Source organism: Echeneis naucrates, chromosome 4 (genome assembly GCF_900963305.1).
Source record: "Echeneis naucrates chromosome 4, fEcheNa1.1, whole genome shotgun sequence".
NCBI classification, from domain to species: Eukaryota; Metazoa; Chordata; class Actinopteri; order Carangiformes; family Echeneidae; genus Echeneis; species Echeneis naucrates.
The window spans coordinates 17,839,429-17,860,274 of record NC_042514.1 but is presented as its reverse complement, the minus strand read 5'-3'; the positions used below and the strand labels follow the sequence as shown (position 1 = coordinate 17,860,274).

At 41.7% G+C, this 20,846-nt stretch overlaps 3 protein-coding genes across 15 annotated transcripts in view; 2 read left to right on the top strand and 1 right to left on the bottom strand.

The window, feature by feature from the left end:
• dock7 (dedicator of cytokinesis 7) overlaps positions 1 to 9,546 on the top strand; it is a 43,933-nt gene extending 34,387 nt beyond the window's left edge. For 6 of the 10 annotated variants that reach the window (XM_029500525.1, XM_029500523.1, XM_029500520.1 and 3 more), the window contains 16 exons: positions 361 to 457; positions 608 to 742; positions 839 to 991; positions 1,576 to 1,734; positions 1,839 to 1,939; positions 2,079 to 2,271; positions 2,390 to 2,533; positions 2,901 to 3,032; positions 3,900 to 3,914; positions 6,399 to 6,524; positions 6,712 to 6,801; positions 6,898 to 7,134; positions 7,328 to 7,471; positions 7,588 to 7,694; positions 8,178 to 8,345; positions 8,853 to 9,546. In XM_029500525.1, the coding sequence (XP_029356385.1) occupies positions 361 to 457; positions 608 to 742; positions 839 to 991; positions 1,576 to 1,734; positions 1,839 to 1,939; positions 2,079 to 2,271; positions 2,390 to 2,533; positions 2,901 to 3,032; positions 3,900 to 3,914; positions 6,399 to 6,524; positions 6,712 to 6,801; positions 6,898 to 7,134; positions 7,328 to 7,471; positions 7,588 to 7,694; positions 8,178 to 8,345; positions 8,853 to 8,895 (2,044 nt within the window). In that variant the 3' untranslated portion in view covers positions 8,896 to 9,546. Of the gene's footprint in view, positions 1 to 360; positions 458 to 607; positions 743 to 838; positions 992 to 1,575; positions 1,735 to 1,838; positions 1,940 to 2,078; positions 2,272 to 2,389; positions 2,534 to 2,900; positions 3,033 to 3,899; positions 3,915 to 6,389; positions 6,525 to 6,711; positions 6,802 to 6,897; positions 7,135 to 7,327; positions 7,472 to 7,587; positions 7,695 to 8,177; positions 8,346 to 8,852 lie in introns of all 10 variants that reach the window. The other 4 variants (XM_029500519.1, XM_029500526.1, XM_029500524.1 and 1 more) reach the window with 1 other exon arrangement.
• Positions 9,547 to 9,899: 353 nt separating this feature from the next.
• usp1 (ubiquitin specific peptidase 1) lies at positions 9,900 to 18,206 on the bottom strand. Of its 4 annotated transcripts, XM_029500529.1 has the most exons (10): positions 17,919 to 18,206; positions 17,192 to 17,421; positions 16,450 to 16,594; positions 15,293 to 15,394; positions 14,917 to 15,083; positions 14,296 to 14,744; positions 14,020 to 14,256; positions 13,616 to 13,774; positions 13,223 to 13,424; positions 9,900 to 12,592 (listed from the first exon to the last, which is right to left on the bottom strand). In XM_029500529.1, the coding sequence occupies exons 2-10, from the start codon at positions 17,359 to 17,361 to the stop codon at positions 11,809 to 11,811; spliced, it is 2,415 nt and encodes an 804-aa protein (XP_029356389.1). In that variant the 5' UTR covers positions 17,362 to 17,421; positions 17,919 to 18,206; the 3' UTR covers positions 9,900 to 11,808. The 4 variants fall into 4 exon arrangements, with proteins under 4 accessions (XP_029356389.1, XP_029356387.1, XP_029356388.1 ...); XM_029500527.1 differs by having other exon boundaries at positions 14,020 to 14,744; positions 14,917 to 15,107; positions 17,919 to 18,202; XM_029500528.1 differs by having other exon boundaries at positions 14,020 to 14,744; positions 14,917 to 15,107; positions 16,450 to 16,591; positions 17,919 to 18,201.
• Positions 18,207 to 18,825: 619 nt separating this feature from the next.
• Positions 18,826 to 20,846, top strand: part of kank4 (KN motif and ankyrin repeat domains 4) — a 63,200-nt gene continuing 61,179 nt past the window's right edge. The window contains exon 1 of the mRNA XM_029500823.1: positions 18,826 to 19,123. The gene's annotated coding sequence lies outside the window, so the exon portion shown is untranslated. The remainder of the gene's footprint in view (positions 19,124 to 20,846) is intronic.

Here is a 20,846-nt window from a genome sequence, read left to right as displayed (position 1 = left end):
ATTTAGCTATTTGTTGACTCTGTTTCTTAACCCTCGCATCAGAGATAATTTTTGCTCTGGATGATTTGAAAATGTTGAAGTCAATGCCATGTGGTTTGCAGGATAACAGTGGATTTTTTTTTTATTGATAAAAGATAAAAAGATTTTAGTACCGATGTTGGACAATATTATTTCCTTAATCAATTCTGATATGGGAATATCGGTGGCAAAAAATATTGGCATTACGAAAAAAACTTTGACATTGCTCATAATTTAGGGCAATAGTTTGATTTGGTCACTGGAGGCTTATCTAACAATAAAGGATAAACCATCAGGACTCCAGTCCATTTTCTGACGGTTGTTCTGTGTGTTTAATTTTAGGACCAGAGCAGAGTTGGAACATGAAGCACTTATTGATGGTAACCTTGCAACAGAGGCCAACTTAATTATCCTTGATACTTTGGAGATCATTGTACAGGTATGCAAGTTAACAAGAATTTCTGTATTTACCCATGCAAAATGTAAACATGCGTGGACACAGTTATAACATATGACATTGCTGTGGTCAGGTAGTCTAACACTTGAGCATATATATTTAATAACTCTATATCTGTCTTCCTTCCTGCAGACAGTATCAGTGACGGAATCGAAGGAGAGTATCTTAGGTGGCGTGCTGAAGGTGCTGCTCCACAGCATGGCCTGCAACCAGAGCGCCCTCTACCTCCAGCACTGTTTTGCCACACAGAGGGCACTGGTGTCTAAGGTCTGTATGCTGGACTATTTTCATTTTATTTCATCCTCACAACATCTTGCGGAATGTTATTCTTAATGTAAATCGCATTTCTTTATGCTTGTTTAGTTTCCTGAGCTGCTGTTTGAGGAGGAGACAGAGCAGTGTGCAGACCTGTGCTTGCGGCTCCTAAGAAGCTGCAGCAGCAGCATAAGCACCATCAGGGCCCATGCCAGCGCTTCCCTCTACCTCCTCATGAGGCAAAACTTTGAGATCGGCAATGTGAGTAATTAGGCAAAACCAAACATAGCCTGAAAGTGCCACTAAGAGGTGACTCACTTCATCAATGTGTCAGTGTCTCTAACCTCACACCTCTGGAAATGACATCTAATTGAATCTTGCACATTAAACCTTGTTAGGCCATGTGCTTTGCAAGCACTTATTATTCAGAGAACAAACAAATTACATTAAAAATCACTTAGTGTGAGTTGGCAATTTCTCATCTATTTACTTATAAAACTATTTTTCTTACACCTTATACCAGTGGTTCTAAAATGGGGGTACTCCAGGTGGTACGTGATATTTAATACGTTAAAAATGGCAATCAATTCAAAATCCCTTAAAAACGGCTTTTTTAGCTGAAAAAACTATTTACAGTGAGTACTTCACTGAAAAAAGGTTGAATCTTCTCCCATGAAGTTTAGTCCAGCCCAAACCATTTTCAATTTCGACACAGTTACTTGTGCAGGCACTTTACATGCAGGCCTTTCGCAAATAAGTTAATAGGGAGAAGGCCAATCTTTTACAGTAGTCAGTAGTTAAAATATTTGGTGAACCACCTCTTCTCTTTGTGGTCGCTCTTTCAGAACTTCGCAAGAGTCAAGATGCAGGTGACCATGTCTCTGTCCTCACTGGTGGGAACATCTCAGAATTTTAATGAGGAGTTCCTGCGCCGCTCTTTAAAGACCATCCTTACATATGCCGAGGAAGACCTGGAGCTGAGGGAGACCACATTCCCAGACCAGGTACCTTTCTTTTCATCAAGGTTTTTGTCAAATATTTCTGTTCTGTAAGATTACATTGGGGGGGCAGCGAAGTAACTCAAAGTTTCCATTCTTGTTTTTCTCAGGTCCAGGACCTTGTGTTTAACCTGCACATGATTCTCTCTGACACGGTGAAGATGAAGGAGCACCAGGAAGATCCTGAGATGCTGATAGATCTTATGTATAGGTACAAAATTCATTTGAGTTCAAACAAACCCTTGATTGCTGACACTTTTTTTTCTTTTACAGCTGTTATGACTGTCTTGTTTTTTATTAACCTTTATGTGTACGTGTATGTGACTTGTCTCATGGTTCTCTACATCCAGAATTGCAAAAGGTTACCAGACTTCTCCAGACTTGAGACTGACATGGCTCCAGAACATGGCTGGAAAACACTCAGAGAGGAACAACCACGCCGAGGCTGCTCAGTGTCTGGTGCACAGTGCTGCTCTGGTTGCAGAATACTTGAGCATGCTGGAGGACCGCAAGTATCTGCCAGTGGGCTGTGTCACATTCCAGGTAAGAAAAATTCTAGTAATAGTGAAGCAGTTTTTTTTGTTCAAAGATACTTCTGCTCATCTTTGTGCTAATATATATTTTGTGTCTGTGTGTGTGTGATTGTGTGAACACGTTAAAGAACATTTCCTCTAATGTGCTGGAGGAATCTGCAGTGTCTGATGATGTGGTGTCACCAGATGAAGAGGGCATCTGCTCAGGCAAATACTTTACTGAGATTGGTCTCGTGGGACTCCTGGAACAGGCGGCTGCCTCTTTCTCCATGGTAAGAAGTAGAGACGGAATAGAATGGTTCGTTAGACAAATAGACACAGAAGAGATTTTGCAGCTAGGGGTTTCCTCTTCCTCACCCTAAACTGTTCATTAGTTGTAAAAATGTTAAAAAAGTTATTGCAAAACCTTCATATGTGGGGATGAGTGTTTAGATGGGAATATAATTTCATAAACTTTAATGTATTTATCAAACCTCTCATCCAAAGTTTTGTATGTAAATAGTAGCCAGTGATATAAAAGCTGAAATCAGATTTCCATGTGACTTGCTAAACTTGTCTAAATCTGTATATTAGGCCAAAGTATTGGTGTATTTGGGGGACTCATTGGACTGTATTTACATATGACTTGCACTCCCCTAGGCTGGCATGTACGAGGCGGTTAATGAAGTTTACAAGGTACTGATCCCTATCCATGAAGCCAACAGAGATGCAAAGAAGCTGGCCACTATTCATGGTAAACTGCAGGAAGCCTTTGGGAAAATTGTTCACCAGGTAATCATACTCCATTTTCCCCACTAGACTCTCATAGCTGAAGATGCAAAGTTGAGTCAAATTAGATATATATATTTTTTTTTAATCTCAGGATGGCCAGGATTTTTTAATTTCAGTCTGTAGCCAGGTTACCTAAGGTCACAAATGAATTCCTTTCCCAGTTGTTCTAGTGTAAATCTGGTCTTTGGAGGGGTGAGTCTTCACTGACTCATTCACATGAATGTTGCACAGCAGCACCTTCATCAGACACATCAGTTCTGTAACACAGAAGAATTACTCCTTCCATCGCTGTGTGTGTGTGTGTGTGTGTGTGTGAGTGTGAGTGTGTGAGAACAGAGCAGGGTAACGTTGCACAACAGCCATAAGGGTTCAGGCTTTATATCGTCAGTGCAAGAAGGGACATAGTAACATCATGAAGTTCGTGGATATGCGTTGATGTTGCTGTCTCGGTAGCTTTCCCGCAGACACAGCTTAGCATTGTTTTATGGCTTCATTTTAATTCCAGTGTGTTTATATGTGTATTTATTTGTATTTTACCTGATACCTTGCATGCCTTGTTGTGGTTTTCAAGTATGGAATGCATGAGGTGCGGGGAGAGATTGATATTGAGATTATTTTATCTCAAAGGCCAGTTGTGTGAGTCATAGTCACTGTCGCGTTACAGTGTGGGCTAGGCTTCAGTCATCTGGGATGCTGACCAACAGCTCTCAACAACAAATAAACAGGCCTTCTTGATTTGTGAAAAGAAAGAATCCAGATTTCTGCGCCTCTGATTTCTCTGGGTCCGCTGCTCTGTTCTTCAGCTTGACAATTTGCGTCAAGTGTGTCGTTGTTGTTCACATGTGCTGTATTCTCTTTGTCACACAGAGTACTGGCTGGGAGGTAGGTGGTGTTATGGTTCCTGCTTGGCCCTGCTCACATTTATCTTCTTTTTTTTTTTTAATATCATTTCATTTACTCTCATCTTTTTATTTGCTGTTTTAGCCATGGGCAGTCTCTCTTTGCTTTTTTACATACATCCAATCCATTAACACCTGCAGACAATGTTAGCTGTCTGCCACCCACTGGGGACACTTGCTGCACGTGCAGCAACAACCTCACCATTTCCCTCTCTCCTCCTCCTCTGACTGAACATGAGGAGCTTGTTTTTATTAACGTGACAGTGTTGGCAGGCTGCGCATGGGAGCCACAGTGTATGACACTAATGACAAAAGTCTCAGTGAATGCATCACCTGCACAATCCGCACTTTTTCCATCCTCATCTTCTGTCTGTCTGCCGGTGTGTCGGTCCGAACACGCCTGTTGTCACATTTCATCTCATCTCCTCCTCAACCACAGGGCTCGATTTCAGTGCACTCTTCCTACATGAATGGTATTTGTTGGCCTCCCCGCTCTAGCCAAAGGTCATTCATTCCACACAACAAAATGAGCCTCTCAAAAACAAGGTGTTGTAAACTCATTGGGCTGAAGCTAAAACCAAATTTCTCAGGCAGTTTCTTTTCCCTCCCCCCCCCCACCCCGCCCCTCAAGAGAGTTGATCTCACAGTAATCTCAGGATTGCCTCATTTATCTTTTTTTGATTTGAATTGGTTTGTACTCTTGCCCTTTCTTTTAATCGTTCAAACTAAATCGATCCCTGATTATTATTTTGTTTCATACATTCTGTTCTTTATTAACCCCCCCGAGTCTCATGTTTGGTTGCATGAATTGGACAAAGCACTCCTCATTCTTTTTGACATGCACCGAGTGCATGCAGTGTTTCTGAAGGTTGTGGATATTCGTTTTCTCACTTTCTTTCTTTCTTTTGCATGGTCCAGATTCTCTTTAATGAGTTTATATTCTTTGTCAAAGTCAATGGAGATATGTTTACTTTTGTGTGTTAGTGTTGTGTTTGAAATTCTTTGGAGGAACGCAATCCTGATTAAAATTTGTTCTGTTTTCTCCTTATTGATTTCCCTGGTTGCCGACCCTTCCTTCCCACTTTACTTAATTGTGTCTTGTGGTAAGTTTCTTAGTTTTTAGGGATTCTGTAATTACTGCTTACATTTCTTTTAATCAGCACTTGGAGTGATTTAATAATTTTAGATTTGCCCCCAAACCAAGAGGGTTTATCTGAGGGGACTAGCATACAACCTTCTGCAGCGTCCCCATTTCTCATGCCATGCACAAACAAACAATACTTACACACATCTGTGCCATTTTATACTGTAGCCTTCTGACTTCATGTACTTCACTGTGGAGCTCCCTTCTGGTGTTCTTGCCACCAAACATATGAGCTAGTTTGATTGGTGGCGTCCAATGACCGACCTTTCAAACTTCAATCAAGATATCAGTGGGTGGTTAAGTTAGGAGTCATCCTGAGGTTAAAGACACTTTTGTTCTGCGAAGATGCATCTCTGTGTTTCTTTTGGTCCTCTCTCTGTCTCTTCTTGGCTTGTGGCTGATGTTCGCCATCTGGATGCCTTTAGTATCTCTTCGAGCTTTGATCTCTGAGCTTGACCAATTTTTTGCAAGTAAGATTATTATTATTTTTTATTTTTTTTTAATCCAAATATTAATCTTCCTGGAGAAGGAGTGATCTACAGCAGACTGTTGTGTTCTCTTGGTCCTGAGCTGAGCTGAAACTCTGTACCTAACTGCACTCTGTGTACTTTAGAATTACAGGCGTGATATATTCATAAAAAAGCTTGTAAGAAGTCTCTCCTTTACTGTGGATGATAATGTCATGCATGGTTCTTACGATGGGACTATTAACTAGTTTATGGATAACAACCTTTAGGTTGCTGAGCTCCTTTTGGCTGCTTTCTATCTGATGCTGACTTCCTTCCACATCCCTTTAAAAATGACCATTCTTCTGTACACATTTAAAGTTCTGCAGTGAGCAGGGTTAAATGTTCATCGCTGTCACTAAGGTCCTGTCTTGTGTAGTTATATTTGCAGACTCTGAAGCTCTTGGATGCAGCTTTTGGCTCTCCTTCTCTTCAATCCTTCATTTTTCTGAATGATCTACAACCTCTTCTCCCCCTTTTTACACCTGTGTGCTACACAGTCAGTGAGCTGAAGGCTTAGAATTTATTTGATGGGTTTCCCCTCGGAGGATAAGCAGAAACACTAATGAAATTGTCATGTGGTTATAAGTAAGTTACTGAGCTCCAGTCCTAGTCACAAAGTGACACTTTATGTTCCAGAGTTTATGGTTTCCACCGTCTCTGACTGGAATCTCATTTGGATGATGACTTTTGATACCACTACGTTTTCCACCTTGACTGACGTCCTGATCAGAGTACACATGTGCTGATATTCATTCAATTCATTTCGTTCCTGTACTAACTTAATTTTCTGCTCCTCTGCTCACAGGATGGGAAGAGGATGTTTGGTACATACTTCAGAGTCGGATTTTACGGTTCAAAATTTGGAGATTTAGATGAACAAGAGTTTGTGTACAAAGAGCCCGCCATCACAAAGCTGGCAGAAATCTCACATAGGCTGGAGGTAAATATCACATAAGAAGATAATTCATTTAGACGTGAAAAGCCAAACTTGTGAGTTTCGTGTGAATGTTCCTGTAATTTTTCCAAATTTCATTTTCCATTTCTAATACAAAAACATACATTTGAAAAACATTGACTTTCACTATTCTGTCAGGTACAACTCAGTTTAATTGTTTCACCCCCCCCAGGGTTTTTATGGGGAGCGATTTGGTGAGGACCAGGTAGAAGTCATCAAGGATTCCAACCCAGTAGACAAGTGCAAGTTGGACCCAAATAAGGTTGGTGTTGGGCACGGTCGCCATGTTGCCGGCTAAATAGCAGCTCACAGTGCCTGTACCGGAGCAGTGAAAATTAAACTGCCCTCCATCATATAGGCATTCATCCAGATCACATACGTGGAGCCGTACTTCGACACGTATGAGATGAAGGACCGCATCACCTACTTCGACAAGAACTACAACCTGAGACGTTTCGTCTACTGCACCCCTTTCACCCTGGATGGCCGCGCACATGGGGATCTGCATGAACAGTTCAAACGCAAGACCATCCTCACCACCTCCCATGCTTTCCCTTACATCAAGACGCGGATCAACATCATCCACAAGGAGGAGGCAAGTGCACTAATCCATGGAGTTGCTTATTTTGGTCTTCTTTTTCACCGCTGGTGTAAAATATCACTGATGTGGGTAAGAACTGGTCTGGAGGGCAGGAGGGTATTGACAGGAGGTTGTATCCTCATTGTAAAGCTTATTGGGTCTATCCGCCTTCATCATAAAAACGGTGTGTCTTTCTGCGTTTTTCCAGATTATTTCCACACCCATTGAGGTGGCGATAGAAGACATGCAAAAGAAGACTCAGGAGCTGGCCTTTGCCACCCACCAGGACCCTGCTGATGCCAAGATGCTGCAGATGGTCCTTCAGGGATCAGTTGGTACGACCGTTAACCAGGTAAAGTTTCACAATGTCCAATTATTCTGATAAAAGCAGCACTGAGAGGCCAAATGGTCAGCTATGTGTTGGAAGTGAAGCTGTAGAAGGAGATTCAGACTCTCTGTTTTTCTCAGGGTCCTTTGGAGGTGGCTCAGGTGTTCCTCTCAGAAATCCCCAGTGACCCAAAACTGTACAGACACCACAATAAGCTACGGCTCTGCTTCAAAGATTTCACCAAGAGGTATGGCCTCAAAGGTTAATTGGGTATATGTGTAAACGGAGGGATGTTTTCCAAGAACCAGTGTCTGGGATCCAAAAATGGAATATAAAATTCAGAATTATATTTTCATTAGATCTTTTTCCATCGAGCCCGCCATGTTGCCCATCACAATAGGTGCAAACAGACAAACCAAATGACAGCTTTAGGTTCATCCATAAGAGAGGGGAGGATTATTCACTTGGTTGCAAACTGAAACCGACCCACTAGATGTCACTATAACCTAACCTAGAACAGGTCCTTTAGACTGAGAGCTGAGTTTCACAATAATGTGACATGAATAGAAAATTCCATTTAGAACATTGCTATTGGGTTAAAACGATGCTGCAGCAAAAGAGCCTGTTGACAGCCTTGAATGTCCCCTGAAGAAAGCTTTTCCATTTGGCATTCATCAAACTGGCGACATAGATTCTACTTGGCAGTATTTAATGGGTTTCTCTGTCAAAGGTGCGAAGACGCCCTGCGTAAGAACAAGAGCCTGATCGGTCCAGACCAGAAGGAGTACCAGAGAGAGCTGGAGCGGAATTACCACCGGCTGAAGGAGGCGCTGCAGCCGCTCATCAACAGAAAGATCCCTCAGCTTTACAAACCGGTGCTGCAGGTGAACTCGCACAGGTAGGACCGAAGCGAACACTGTGCCTCTGTGTGCCCGAGAAAATGAGCACGTGTCGGGTGGCAGTAATGAAAAAGTTGTTTTGGATTTTAAATTCTTTTTTTTTTTTTTTTGGCTTTTAAAACAATCATGCAGCAAACGGACAGCTTGACAAGGTAGTTTGGGTCTTTCAGACTACATGTTTTGAGTCTGTTTTGTGTTGTTTCACTTCTTTCAAGTTCCCATGTGTTAGTAAATTTCAATAGCATCAGGGTCGCGCAGATAAGAAAACTTAAGGGGATGTTTACAGCAGTATATCCGTTAATAACTTCATGCCAAACAAGTAGAAACAGGTAGATATCTAAAGAAATCTAGAATTAATAGTGGTCAATTTAAATACAGAAATTGTGTAAACAGGGTCGGAAAGTCTCAAAACCGTAATGACGATCAACGAAAAGATCAGATTTGTGTGTCAAAGATTTTAATATCTTGAACTGCGGTAGTAAAATGCCTCATTTTTCTATTTGCAGAGATTCCTTCATCAGAATGAGTCTTCGCAAGCTTGACCTTTGAAGATGAAGAAAATACGAGCACACACACACACACTCACGCACGCATGCACCCACGCGCTTAAATTTACACATACACGACCAAAATTGCAATATTAATTTATTCTGACGTGTAAATAGGAGTGTCTCTTTGAAGTTGGTCAGTGTTTCTGAGACGGAGCTAAAAGAAAGGCTTAAAGTGTCGCAGCTTGGTACGTCATTCCAGTGTCTTAATTTGTTTACAGACGAACTGTTACACAATCCGAGAGACGAACAAGTAGATCTTAAAGATTAAAAGGATACCTTGGCGTTTGGAATTTGTCTCCGTTGGCCATTTTGTTACAGAATGGAACAAGATTTTTAAATCTGCATTCTACCTTATATCAAAGAAGCTAATAATATGAGGCTTCACGCTTCAAAGCGTGAGTCCACCGACTGTAAGCTGACACACCACAGAATGCGGAGAATGCTCGAAGATCCCTTTATTGGTAAATAAGTGCCAAACCTCCCTTTTTTTTTTTTCCTGCCAAATGTTGACAAGTGACTGCAGAAATGGTACGATATTAAGTCAAGGTGTCCTTTTAATTATGTACGATGTGTCAAAAAAAATGAAACAAAAAAAAAAAAAACTGTATTCAATTTCATGTGTGCACTTTTTTACTATGGTGTAGCAACGCATTTTACAACTTGAAAGTTTATGTAATTCAAAATGGGGGGGGGGGGGGGTGAAAACATGCAAAAAATGACCATTATTTATCATGATGCTTTATCGGTTTTAGTTGAAGCAACAATGTTTTAAAGTTAGGTACTTAAAACATCCTTGTATAATTTTATGTAGTTTTGTTTTATTTTAAATATTTTACTAAATAAATATTTTAATGTTCAGTTTGTGTTATGTCCTATTTTCTTTATTCATGTGAGGTTAGAGTTATGTTGGCGTCAAAGCAAGACAGCAATTTTTGGACGTGAAGGAGAGAAAAGGATGAACGTGTGAAGGTAAAGATTTTATTGCTTACAGTACCAACTCCACATGAACACACTTCCAGCTGGAATGAGGTGCAGTTTTTTTTTTTTTCATGTTCCAAGTCTTAAAATATTTCTCTCCACACCAACAACATGGAGCCTTGAAACCTTTTCTGGGTGAGTTAGGATTAATAGTGAAATGACTGATTATGGCTTATTCATGAATGAACCCAGTCGTTCCCTGAAAGCGTGACTGGACTTTTTCACGCTTCGAGGAAACTGAGAAATAATGTCACCTTTAGAACAGACGTGATACCGTGAACCAATGCACAACCAGACGGGACAGATCTAGAGAGAAAATTTCTCAATTTTGTGGGAATTTCATTCATAAATATTAAAATTTCCTCTCACTTGTTTTAGTCCAGTCTAAACTTTGAGAAGATTGTCATGTTTTGGTTGCTGTGCCTTTAAAAAAAAAGAGACTTTTTATTTTTTCTTTTAAATAAGTCTGACATTTGGAAGTCTTGAGTGCAGTGGATGCAGAGCTACGTGAAGTCAAAGCCTTTATTTTGTGATGCTGTCAGCAACTTAACATTTCAAAATATTAACGCTGTACCTATGCATATTGCAAGCATGTAATCCTTTACGTGTCTTAGAAGATAAGTTACCATTGAAATCGCAGATAGTTACTTTCACTTCACATAAATCTGCCCATAATGCACCTGTTGAAGTACTGCTTACATGTTTTATGCTTGTTTAATTGTTTTATCGAAAAACTATAAAAGCATGTGAATTTCTGGAAAAACTGAAGCACAACTGTGAGAGTTAGTGTTGCTGCACAGGGGATTAGCTGAAAACGAGCTTTTCAAAGTCACAAAAAAAAAATAAATAAAATAAGAATCTGATGAATAGTTAGTTATAGCCCAACTTGACACCATCCTGTCTCTGACCCTTCTTCTCACAGCAGAAGTAATACACCGATCAGGGGAGACTGAAGGAACTAAATCTTAAAAAAAAAAAACATCTGTAATTCACACCTGACTGCATGTTCAAATAGAAATTAAGTACACACTAGATTAGTTATGAAGGCTGCATTTCATTGTGTTACTATAAGATCTTGCAGAGTTTTATGTTGGCACCTTGAAGCTGAGCAAGAACCACCACCAGCAGTACCAAAAAAAAAAAAAAAAAATTCAGGCAAATGCTTTCTACGTACTGGATTACATTTTAGTTTACGTAAATATGTTATTGTTTAAAAAAAATAATAATAAAAAAAATTACTGAAGGCTTCGCTTGTAGATGCTAAAATGTAAGAGGTTGTTTAAGGCGTTGCTGTGGAAAATTTGCAGCACATTCTGCATCGCCTCAGTGTGTGAACTGAGAGGGGTTGTGTGTTTTAATTGGCCTATAAAGTGGAGTAATCAGTCCAAATGTGGAACTGATAATACTCTATAAATCCAAATGAATAGAACAGAGACTTGAGGTTCAAAGAGGAGAGTGGGAAGAAAAGAAGAGAAAAGAAAAAAAAAAGGAAAAAAAAAAAAAAAAAAAGACGTGCATTTCATATTTGGACTCAATGAAAAGTGCTTTTCCATTTCTTAAAAAGAAGGGACATGGTACAGACAATGACATCATCAAAACCAGTGTGAAGAAAATCATAGTACTGGCCGCTTAAAACCCTGGTTTAAAAAAAAAAAAAAAGCCTCAAAAGCTTAGTCATCCTGGGCGCGTAGGAAATTAGCTCTCTTGTCTCAATTCTTAAAAATGATCTTTAACACAAACCGAAGTCTACGAAAAGGATCAAACAGTCTCAGGTCTGTAAAGGAACCTGAAGTTCAGGTCCTAAATATGGTAGCCGCAACATTTTTGGCACCGTTTGTTGTATTGCCAGATGCAACTCTCTTTGTGAGACGTCGCCTGCTGAAAAACCTGACGAGCACAACCCCCTGAGTCAACTGCACTTCTTGTGTTCATGTTAGCATCCGTGTTCAGGCATCCTTCTGTAGAACAGCAGGTACGGTGTCGACGAAGAGCACGTCTCAGGAGAGCAGGCGCGCAGGAAGTCGTCCTCCTCAAACAGACGCACCTCAGAGTCATCAAACAGCAGCCACTTGCCTTCGTATTCCAGGAGGCTATTCAGCGCCTGCTTCTGTGCGGCTTCCACCCCACCGCAGGAGGTCGCTGATGCCTCTTCAGCTGCACCAGGCTCCTTTTTAAGTCCAGCATCAGTGCTTTGGCTGAGGCTGTTGATAGTTTTTCTCCGTTTTGATCCCTCCGTTGCTCCTTTTTCAGAATGTTTGCTGCTACTGTTCCCAAGCTCGTAACTGGACAAGCTCCTCTGGCCCCCCAAGAGTCCCATCCCACTCTCAGATAGCTTTTTCCCTCCTGTCTTGCTGCTGGCCAAATTTGAACCCCTCTGTCCTCTTGTGCTCAAGCTGAAAGACACTTCTCCGTCATCATAGTCCAGCACGTCGTCTTTCACCTCTGCCCCTCCTTTGCTTCCATTCCCCCCTTCCTCCTCCTTGTCAGTTTCTTTTCTGTCCTGCAGCCAGAACGTGACATCTTTCAGATCAGACACGCGGACGTAGGCTGTGTAGTGGCCGCTACTGATAGTGACGCCACTGTGCATGACCACAGCAAACAGCTGATAGTGCTGGCCTTTAGTGGACGAGGGACGGGTGCACCACTCCTCCAGAGACAAGTTCAGAGGAGTCTGCAGAGGAGTGTTGACTTTGGAGAGGCCTGCATAGGGGTCCAGTCTAGGAGGAAAAGGAACATGGAGATGCATTAATAGAGGTATACATACACTATGGCTCAGGCCCGTGCATTCTGTTAATGAGCAATAAAAGACTTAATCTCAGTAACATGAAACGATTTATACAGAGATGAACTGATGCTTGATTACCATTTTTGGCAGCTACTGCACAATAAACAATACAACTAGTCTGATACCTAGCAGCTCCTTAGTTTACATTAGTAGTAACTTTCGCCATCATGAAATATAAATGAATATTGTGAGATGTACAACTTTTAGAGGCAAAAAACACAACAACAAAGACCTCACATTTGGGTGGAAAGATCATCTGTTTTAATATTTTTTAATCAAGAAAGCATCCATATTTTTTATGCAAAGCTTTTCAGATTCTCTAAGAGGCAGAAGTAACTAATTTGCTACTCAACTGGAAAGCTGATTTTACAGAGTCTAAAATGCTTCTTGACTGTTATGAGTTTGCTGATGGACAGAACTGAAAGTAGGACAACATCTTAAAACACGGCCCACTGTGTGTTATTTTTCTATATTCACCTTAGATCTACCAGGACTTTGCAACAGAGAAAACACCAGAAAGATTAAAAAAAAAAAAAAAAAAAAAAACACAGATTCAACTCACTCTAAACTGTTGGCAGAGAAGCGCTTCAGATGAATGGTGATCACTTCAGGAGTTTTGTCAAACAGCAGACTTCTCTCAGCCTCTGTGTAATGATGACAGGTCTCACAGAAATATTTGTCCTCTCCAACAATACGCTCCACTGAAGCAAACTGGCCGATGGCCCATTTCAGAGTCTTCATCTCTGGTTTTGGGTCTGGTGAAACTGGGGGGATTAAATGACTCATTCAAATGTGTTTATCACATTCTTATTTATCATTGATATGGCCTAAAAGAAAGACATGACATTTTTGTCAAGTCTGCCTTTTTTCTGGATACTTTCCAACATTACACCATAATTTACAGTACTTGAAGGTTTTCAAAGAATAATAGCATCTTGTCTTCATTATAACTCACCCTCTGAGAGATCACCTGGGCTGCTGGGTTGGTCATCAAGCACAGGGACGCTGATGTCCTGGAAGTCTTCCCTCCTCTCTGTGAAGCTCTCACACTCTAGGCAACGAGTCCTCAGGACCAGCCGACCCTGGAACAAGTGCTCCATCAGGTCCAGGCCATCTGAATATATTAAAAGCACAAAGACATGTCTGAGTAATGTCCTGTGGGAGGGGGACAACAGAAAAACTAATGAGAAAGTCCTACTAAAAGACCATCTGTCACTTTAGACCCCTGGATTTTAGCAGGTCATGAGTCCTACCATGAATCCTTTTTTTTTTTTTAGCTGAGAAAACAGACCATTTATATAAAAGGGAGTCATTTCTGTCTCCTAAACTGTCCCTGTAACAACAGTGATCATCTCATACCTTGATGTTTGATTGCTGTTTTCTCTTCGGTTGAGTCCAGTGGCGACCCCTCATCACTGCTCTTCTCATTCGGACTTTGTTCTTCAATCTGTCTGTTCTCCTGCTTTGGCTTGTTTTGGCTTTTTGCAGTCATGGAGCTGATCTTCCCCACGCTACAGAACTTGGAGAAAATACTCGGTTGTTTCCCAGAAGGCTTGAACCAGCTCAGCTTAGCTCTTTTCTTCCTCTTCCCATCATCTTCTTTAAGTGTTTTTTCACCTTTCCCTTCACTGTCACTCCCTCCTTCGTCTTCCCCATTTAACTTCTTTGTCCTCCCCTCTGCCTCTTCTCCGTCTTTGTTCTGGGTGTTGTCTATTGTGATGTCACTGGAGGACTTCCTTTTGGAGCGAGTGAGGGGTGTATTTCTGCTCATGTTGTTTTCTTCCACACCAGATTTCTTAGACTTAACAGATTTTGGCTTCTTCTTGGCATTTCCCACCTCAGTGTCGCTCTTCCTCTTGCCGCTGACTGGGCCTTCCTCTTCAATCAGACTTTTGGATACAGTTATAGAGTCCAAAAGGACAGCATTTTCCATTTTGACCTCTGTCACGTCATCCTTCCTCTCCAGCTCCAGCTCCAGCTCCTTGCTGATGGTGTCACATGCCTCTTGGATATATCCCAGGATGCATTGCAGCACCTCCTGGGCATCATGTTGAAGATAACCTTCATACATTGGGTTTAGCTGTCTGCACCACACAAGAGGTAACACATTTAGTGGTTAGAAGATGACATAAGAAGTGCTCTTTTGTTTTTTAATTACCTTCATTTCTTTGTTTGTTTGGTACAACAGATTACCATTGGTTAGTATTTTACAATTTATGATAATTCCAAAACACAATGCATACACTGCACTTTTACCTGAGTGTATGTAGTATTTTACGAGGTGGTGTGGCGAGCTCGCCTTCACTGAAGCTGTCGGGGTTGAGCAGAAAGTTGGACTGAAGCTGCTGTACTGATGTTATCAGACTGTTGAAGCTTCCAAGAAGCTCAATGTGAGCGGGCAACGACTCAGTTACACCGTCTGACTGCTGAGAATGTGGTTGTGGAGACTAAAAAAAAAAAAAAAAAAAAAAAATCTATAAATTTCATTCAGATCTATTCCATCAAAATCAGTTTATGTATGGCCTTTTTAGGTCAGGTAAGAAGTTTATCAACTGGTGACATTGATTTTAAAAAAACAAAAAAAAAAACAAAGTTGCATTTGTAAAAGAATATAAGTTTGTAGTGCACCAACCTCCTCGCTTTTATCCATTTCATCCTTTGGTTTATCTTTTCTTTTAGACAGAGCGTACAGTTTTTTGATGCCTTCTCTGAGTCCTGGACAGTAGTACAGTACCTGCATGAACAACATGGTTAGCCATTATAATTTCAGTCTGACTCTATCCATACAGATCACTCAAAGCTTTTGGTGAGGTCATATGGTGAGCAGTGGAGAAGACAGCAGTGAAAACTGCAGCAAGCAGCATGGCTACAGCAATATTGTTATTTTTGAAAATGCTATTAATACATCATTAAACACAGCCCTGACCTGGAAACCAGGGGTGGATATTCATTCAATCACTCATTCATCTTTCGCCACTTATCCGTTTCCAGTCACAGAGAGTGCTGGAGTCAATCCCAGCTCACACTGGGCGAGGGCGAGGTGCATTCTGGACAGGTCACCAGTCCATCACAGGGCCAACACACAGAGACAGAGACCAACAACCACTCACACTCACGTTCAGACCTACAGACAATTTAGAGTCACCAGTTAACCCAAACATGATGTCTTTGGATGGTGGGAGGAAACCAAAGCACCTGGAGGAAAGCCATGCACAGGGAGAACTTATAAACTCCACACAGAAAGGCCCATGACCCTCTTGCTGTCAGGCAAAAGCACCAACCACTACGCTGCCATACTTTATTTTGCAATAAAAAAAAAAAAAAAAAAAAAAAGCTGATTTAAATGTGCTCTCTCGTGTTGTGTCGGGACATCCTGGATCCACACTTAAATTTAAGGGGGCCCTCCCTGACAGATGAACTATTCCCTCCACCAGGTTTAGCCAAAATAGGGCCAGTATTTTTTTTCCCTTTTAATCCTGCTGATAAAAGGTTTTCTGGTTTCCAGACGAGGGGTTCCTCTTATCATCTATTTAATCCACCATCCTCAGGGAAAACTGTCTTTGAAGTCCTAGTGTATATTACAGCATGTTATATAACACAAACTGAATGAAGCCCTCATAAAAAGTCTGTGACTGACCCATAAACAAACTATTTATTATATTGGTGTTTTTATGCAGTAATCACCCTTCATGAGTTGCTCAAGGACCCTCTTCAAGAAAACTGTTTTGTGGTTTGTGTGCAAAGCATTTATTACAGTTATTAAATATTGTGGCTGTTTCAATGACCCACCTGTAAAATACTGTTCAAATAACATGTGTTGCCCAGGTTGTTGAGCCCAACAAATGGCACCAGGTTCTCTCTCTTCTCACATGGCAGGAGAAGGCCAGGTGAAGCTGGACATGGAGAAGGACCAGGGACTACCTGATCACAGCTGCTGAAGAGTGGTGAAGGACACATAGGATCAACTGAAACATCAGCTACTGGCTAATTATTATGATTTCATCAAGGCTGAGTAATACTGTTGTAACCCTTTTCATAAATGGGTTGTTTCTATTTATGCTTTTCACACTCACTGATTGTGAATGACACTCAGACTCATGGTTTAAGACCAATCATATCAGGATTAGTCTAGTTTCTCAACCTTGTCTGGTTTGTGACCCCGTTTTATTTCCCCAGTAAAGTGAGTTTCTTTTCCTTTATAGGAGACACGCTTCAATAAAAAGTCTGTTTCCATTCCATAATTATAGTGCTTTAAATAAAATATGGATTTATTTTACCAACTTTGGAAGTGACAATCATTCCGGTTGATTTATGAGTTAGCTGTCTGGTTCCTGCTTTAGCTAAAAACACAATTCAAATGATCAGTTCTTCAAATGGATCTCCGTATCTCAATTAATCACTTCGGCTTAAACATAATTCTGAGCAAATATCAAGATGTGGCGCGTCCCTGCGTTCGAGTCCAACATCCCAGTCAGCCGCATCTTTCTGTACCAAGTTAGTAACCCTGATGCCTCACACATCCACAGCCCACCTTGCCTCTGGCTCTTCGGGTTCTGCGGCTTTAGCCTCCTCTGCCTGGGCTTCGGAGAAATCCAGCGCCCGTTTGGTTTCTTTCTTCTGGAAGAACTTCAGCGACAGTTTGCTCTTCTTGATGGGGCTCCCTAGCGCCGCCACGACGTTTTCCCCCTGCAGTCCCGGCATCTTTATATCCTGGTGGCCCCGGGGCGAGCTTCATCTACTGAGGTGCAAGAGCGGCCCTCACTGGGGAGGAGAGGAAAGACACCTTACATTTCAGAGGGCGCCATGAGAGTTCAACGAGAACGAAAGTAACTGCGCAGTTAAGTTAACGCCGAGCAGTCCGGCTGCAGCGAGCAAACAAGCCGCGCTTTGTCGGCGCAGACGCCTCCGGTTCACAAAGCCCAACCCGGCGACCGACTTAACGCATTACATAACATGTTAGCTCAGCTGGCTAGCGCTGATTTACAAGCGCCTTGTCATTGCCCTCATCGTGCGCGTCGACACTTGAGACAATAAACGAAACGCGAAATGCTCGCTGGCAGCAGCCGTTAGCTTTTCTGCGTTTGAAGCGAGGACACGGCGGAAAACAACCCGCCATTCACCGGCGTCTCTCCGCGCCGTGAACGCAACAGCCATAAAAAACTGGGTCAAAACGGTGCGGCGGAGAGAAACGGACGCCTGGAGAGGGGAAGAATATAACCCGGAGCCCCCGAGAGTTTGTTAACACCTTTGAACTTTACCTGAACGAGTCATCCCGGTTTGAAGTTGAATGTATTTAGCCAGCTATCCAGTTTTTCAAGCACTTAAACACTATTTGACAATCGGGACGGCGGAGCAGAAGTTGGCGCTTTTTCCTGCTGAAGGACTCTCTGGCTGTTACAACGCCGGTCGAACAGCGGCACGACATCAAAACGTCCGCCAAAACCGCCCGATTAACGGTCACCGCTGAAACGAGTCATGCCCAAGACATATACGCAAAACCCATAAAGGTTCACATTTCTTCTTTTAAAATGTGAAACCAGAGATATATCCCACTCCCAGATAACAGGCTTATTTTCAGGCAGCTATTTCGCAGAGGCCCCCCTCTGTCCAAGTTCAGAAGCCATTTTTGTAGTCATTTGCTAAGTTACCTTAGATTAATAGAGAACGAATAGTGTTCCTTCAAATTAAAAGTTATGATATTGGTTGAAAGCTTTGCGAATCCTACCAACATATTCATTTGGAGTTAATGGGAGAGCCAAATTAAGCTGCAACTGAAAAAAAGAAAGGTTTATCTTAACAAAGGATTAGAAACAAATGAAATACATTGGATATAATGTTCATTAATTAACGAGGGCTTGGTAATATTAAAATAAATATTTAAGATTGCATGCTCCATTTAAAAGAGCGTTATGTTTAAATATAATGCTGACTTAATTTAATAACCTACCTGTACAAAAGTAATTAAATACACACCTTTAGCATCATTGGAAAGAACATGATCTATAATTTAATGTTAATACGTGTATACTTCGCCTTTGCCTCCGTTAAATTTACAACATTTTTGTTCTTGACGGGGCTTCTCGGCTTTTATTTTCGTACAACACAATAACGGAAGTAGAATCGTTATATGTCGTTGGACTTGACTCTCTGAGTGTAATCTAACCTTTTAATATATATGTATATATATTTATTATTCTTTGCTTTAGCGAGACATGCTTGACGACATTTACTCTTCGTTATTTTTTAGAAACACAGTTCTATCAGAAATAGTCGAAAACAAAAGCAGTTCGTCGCCATAAGCTGTTGGAGAGGGTTGCTACGGGAATTGTCCATCTTTGGCCAACAGGGGGCGACAATGTCCGCAGAACCAGGTGCTGAACTGTCCAGCAGCATAATTCTTACCTCCACCGGAGCATCTCTTCATCTGACAGTCAGCAGAGGCTATCCTTCCAGGATTTCAACGGTAAGACACTATTTACAATACCCGGGCAGCCTATTTAAATGGATAAACCCAAATCTGCTTGAATGGATCGCAGCCCATTTCCTCTGGGATTTATTTTTTTCCGGCTTATATGGATCAGTTGCACTGTGTTGGCTTTTAATAAGGCTAAAGAGTGTTGTTGCTTTTGTGCGCTGATAAAGGGAGGGATACTGCAACTGAATGCAGTGCAAAAAAAAAAAAAAAAAAATACAAGTGTGTTGTCCCTTCCATGCATGCAATGAGTAAAATCATGTGTCAGTACGATGGTATGCAGGACGGTCCGCTGCTGCTGCTGCTGCTGCTGCTGCGGAGTGGCTGCTTGGTCAGCAGCAGAGACGTAGCTTCCTGTCGATGGGCATGAGCTACAGTGCTTCATCCTCCAGAATCCACTCATGTCGTCTGGCTTGGCGACCAAGTGATGTTGCAGGAAGGACAGTGATACAGTAGTCGACGGGAGTAGTTTGGAGGTGCAGAACCAGCTATGCACTGCATGCCACCATCATCACCGCCCTCAGCCTGAAGCCTCAGAATATGTTGTCTCAAGCTCCAGCTCTGTGGCTTTAGCAGTGCACTTATTCACTACACGAGTGTGCCGGAACAACACGGGTCTATTAATATTCACAATCAATTTTTCTCCCTTAGGAATATTTCTATTATTACAACAGCAGGTGATTTATCCAGGTTTTACAAAGGAAAGGGGGTTGGGGGAGTGTTACGCTTCTCTCAGACCCCATTTAAAATCCAACCAGACACAATATAAAGGGGGATTACTTTCCCCCATCGTCCCCTGATAACACCATTTTTCTCAGGGAAGTCAAGCAATGTGGACAAGGCAGAGCCTGCTACCAATATCCAAGGACATACTACACTGCTACAATCAAAACATGGCCTTGTTTTCGATTGACTATTAATTTACGCACTTGATGCATCAGGGTTGTTAGACACTGAACAAGGTCACCTCGCTGATCCGAGCAATGAAAATTCGCTTTGCAAGGAAAGTCACAAATCAAAGAAAGAGTAAAACGAGAGTAAAAACATCCACTCACTTGCATTTGGAGAACTCGTTTTTGATTGAATGGAAACATGCTAGAGATAATGCCACCTACTGGCAGTTCCCCCAGGAATTTAACCCCTAACCCATAGTAGCAATGAGGGTCATTCTCCATGTGCTGAGCAATAGCGTTGGTCTTTATCAAGGGAAGCTTTGTCCCAGGGGACACAAAGCTCGCACGGCCAAACCAGTAGAGGTGGGTGGTGTGGCGGCTCAAAGCCCTAGCCCATGGCATTAAATCGCCCCACCTTCAGCCCCCATTCACTTTTCTCCCAGGAGGGGAACACTAGGGAGAAAATGAAGTCATGTTGAGCGACGGGCAATGATGCACTCAAAGAATGACAAGCATGTCCTGAAGTCTACTACAGTTTATCTCTCAACAACAAACCCCTCTCTGCATGCCCTTTATCTGATTTTGCAGGCCTGTACGGTTTAAATTCAAAATTAGGTAACCTCTTTACCTGAACCCCTCATCACAGGAATGCTTTTTCCAAATTTGACTGGGTGATTTGATGGACGTTCAGAGAAAATGGAACCGTTAGGTTTTAATTGTGTTGTGATCTCGCTGATTTATGTTGGGACCTGTAGGGGACACAATTTATTTTTATTTCTCAACAGACTTTTTCAGCTCGTCAATTTAATAATAAGCTACTA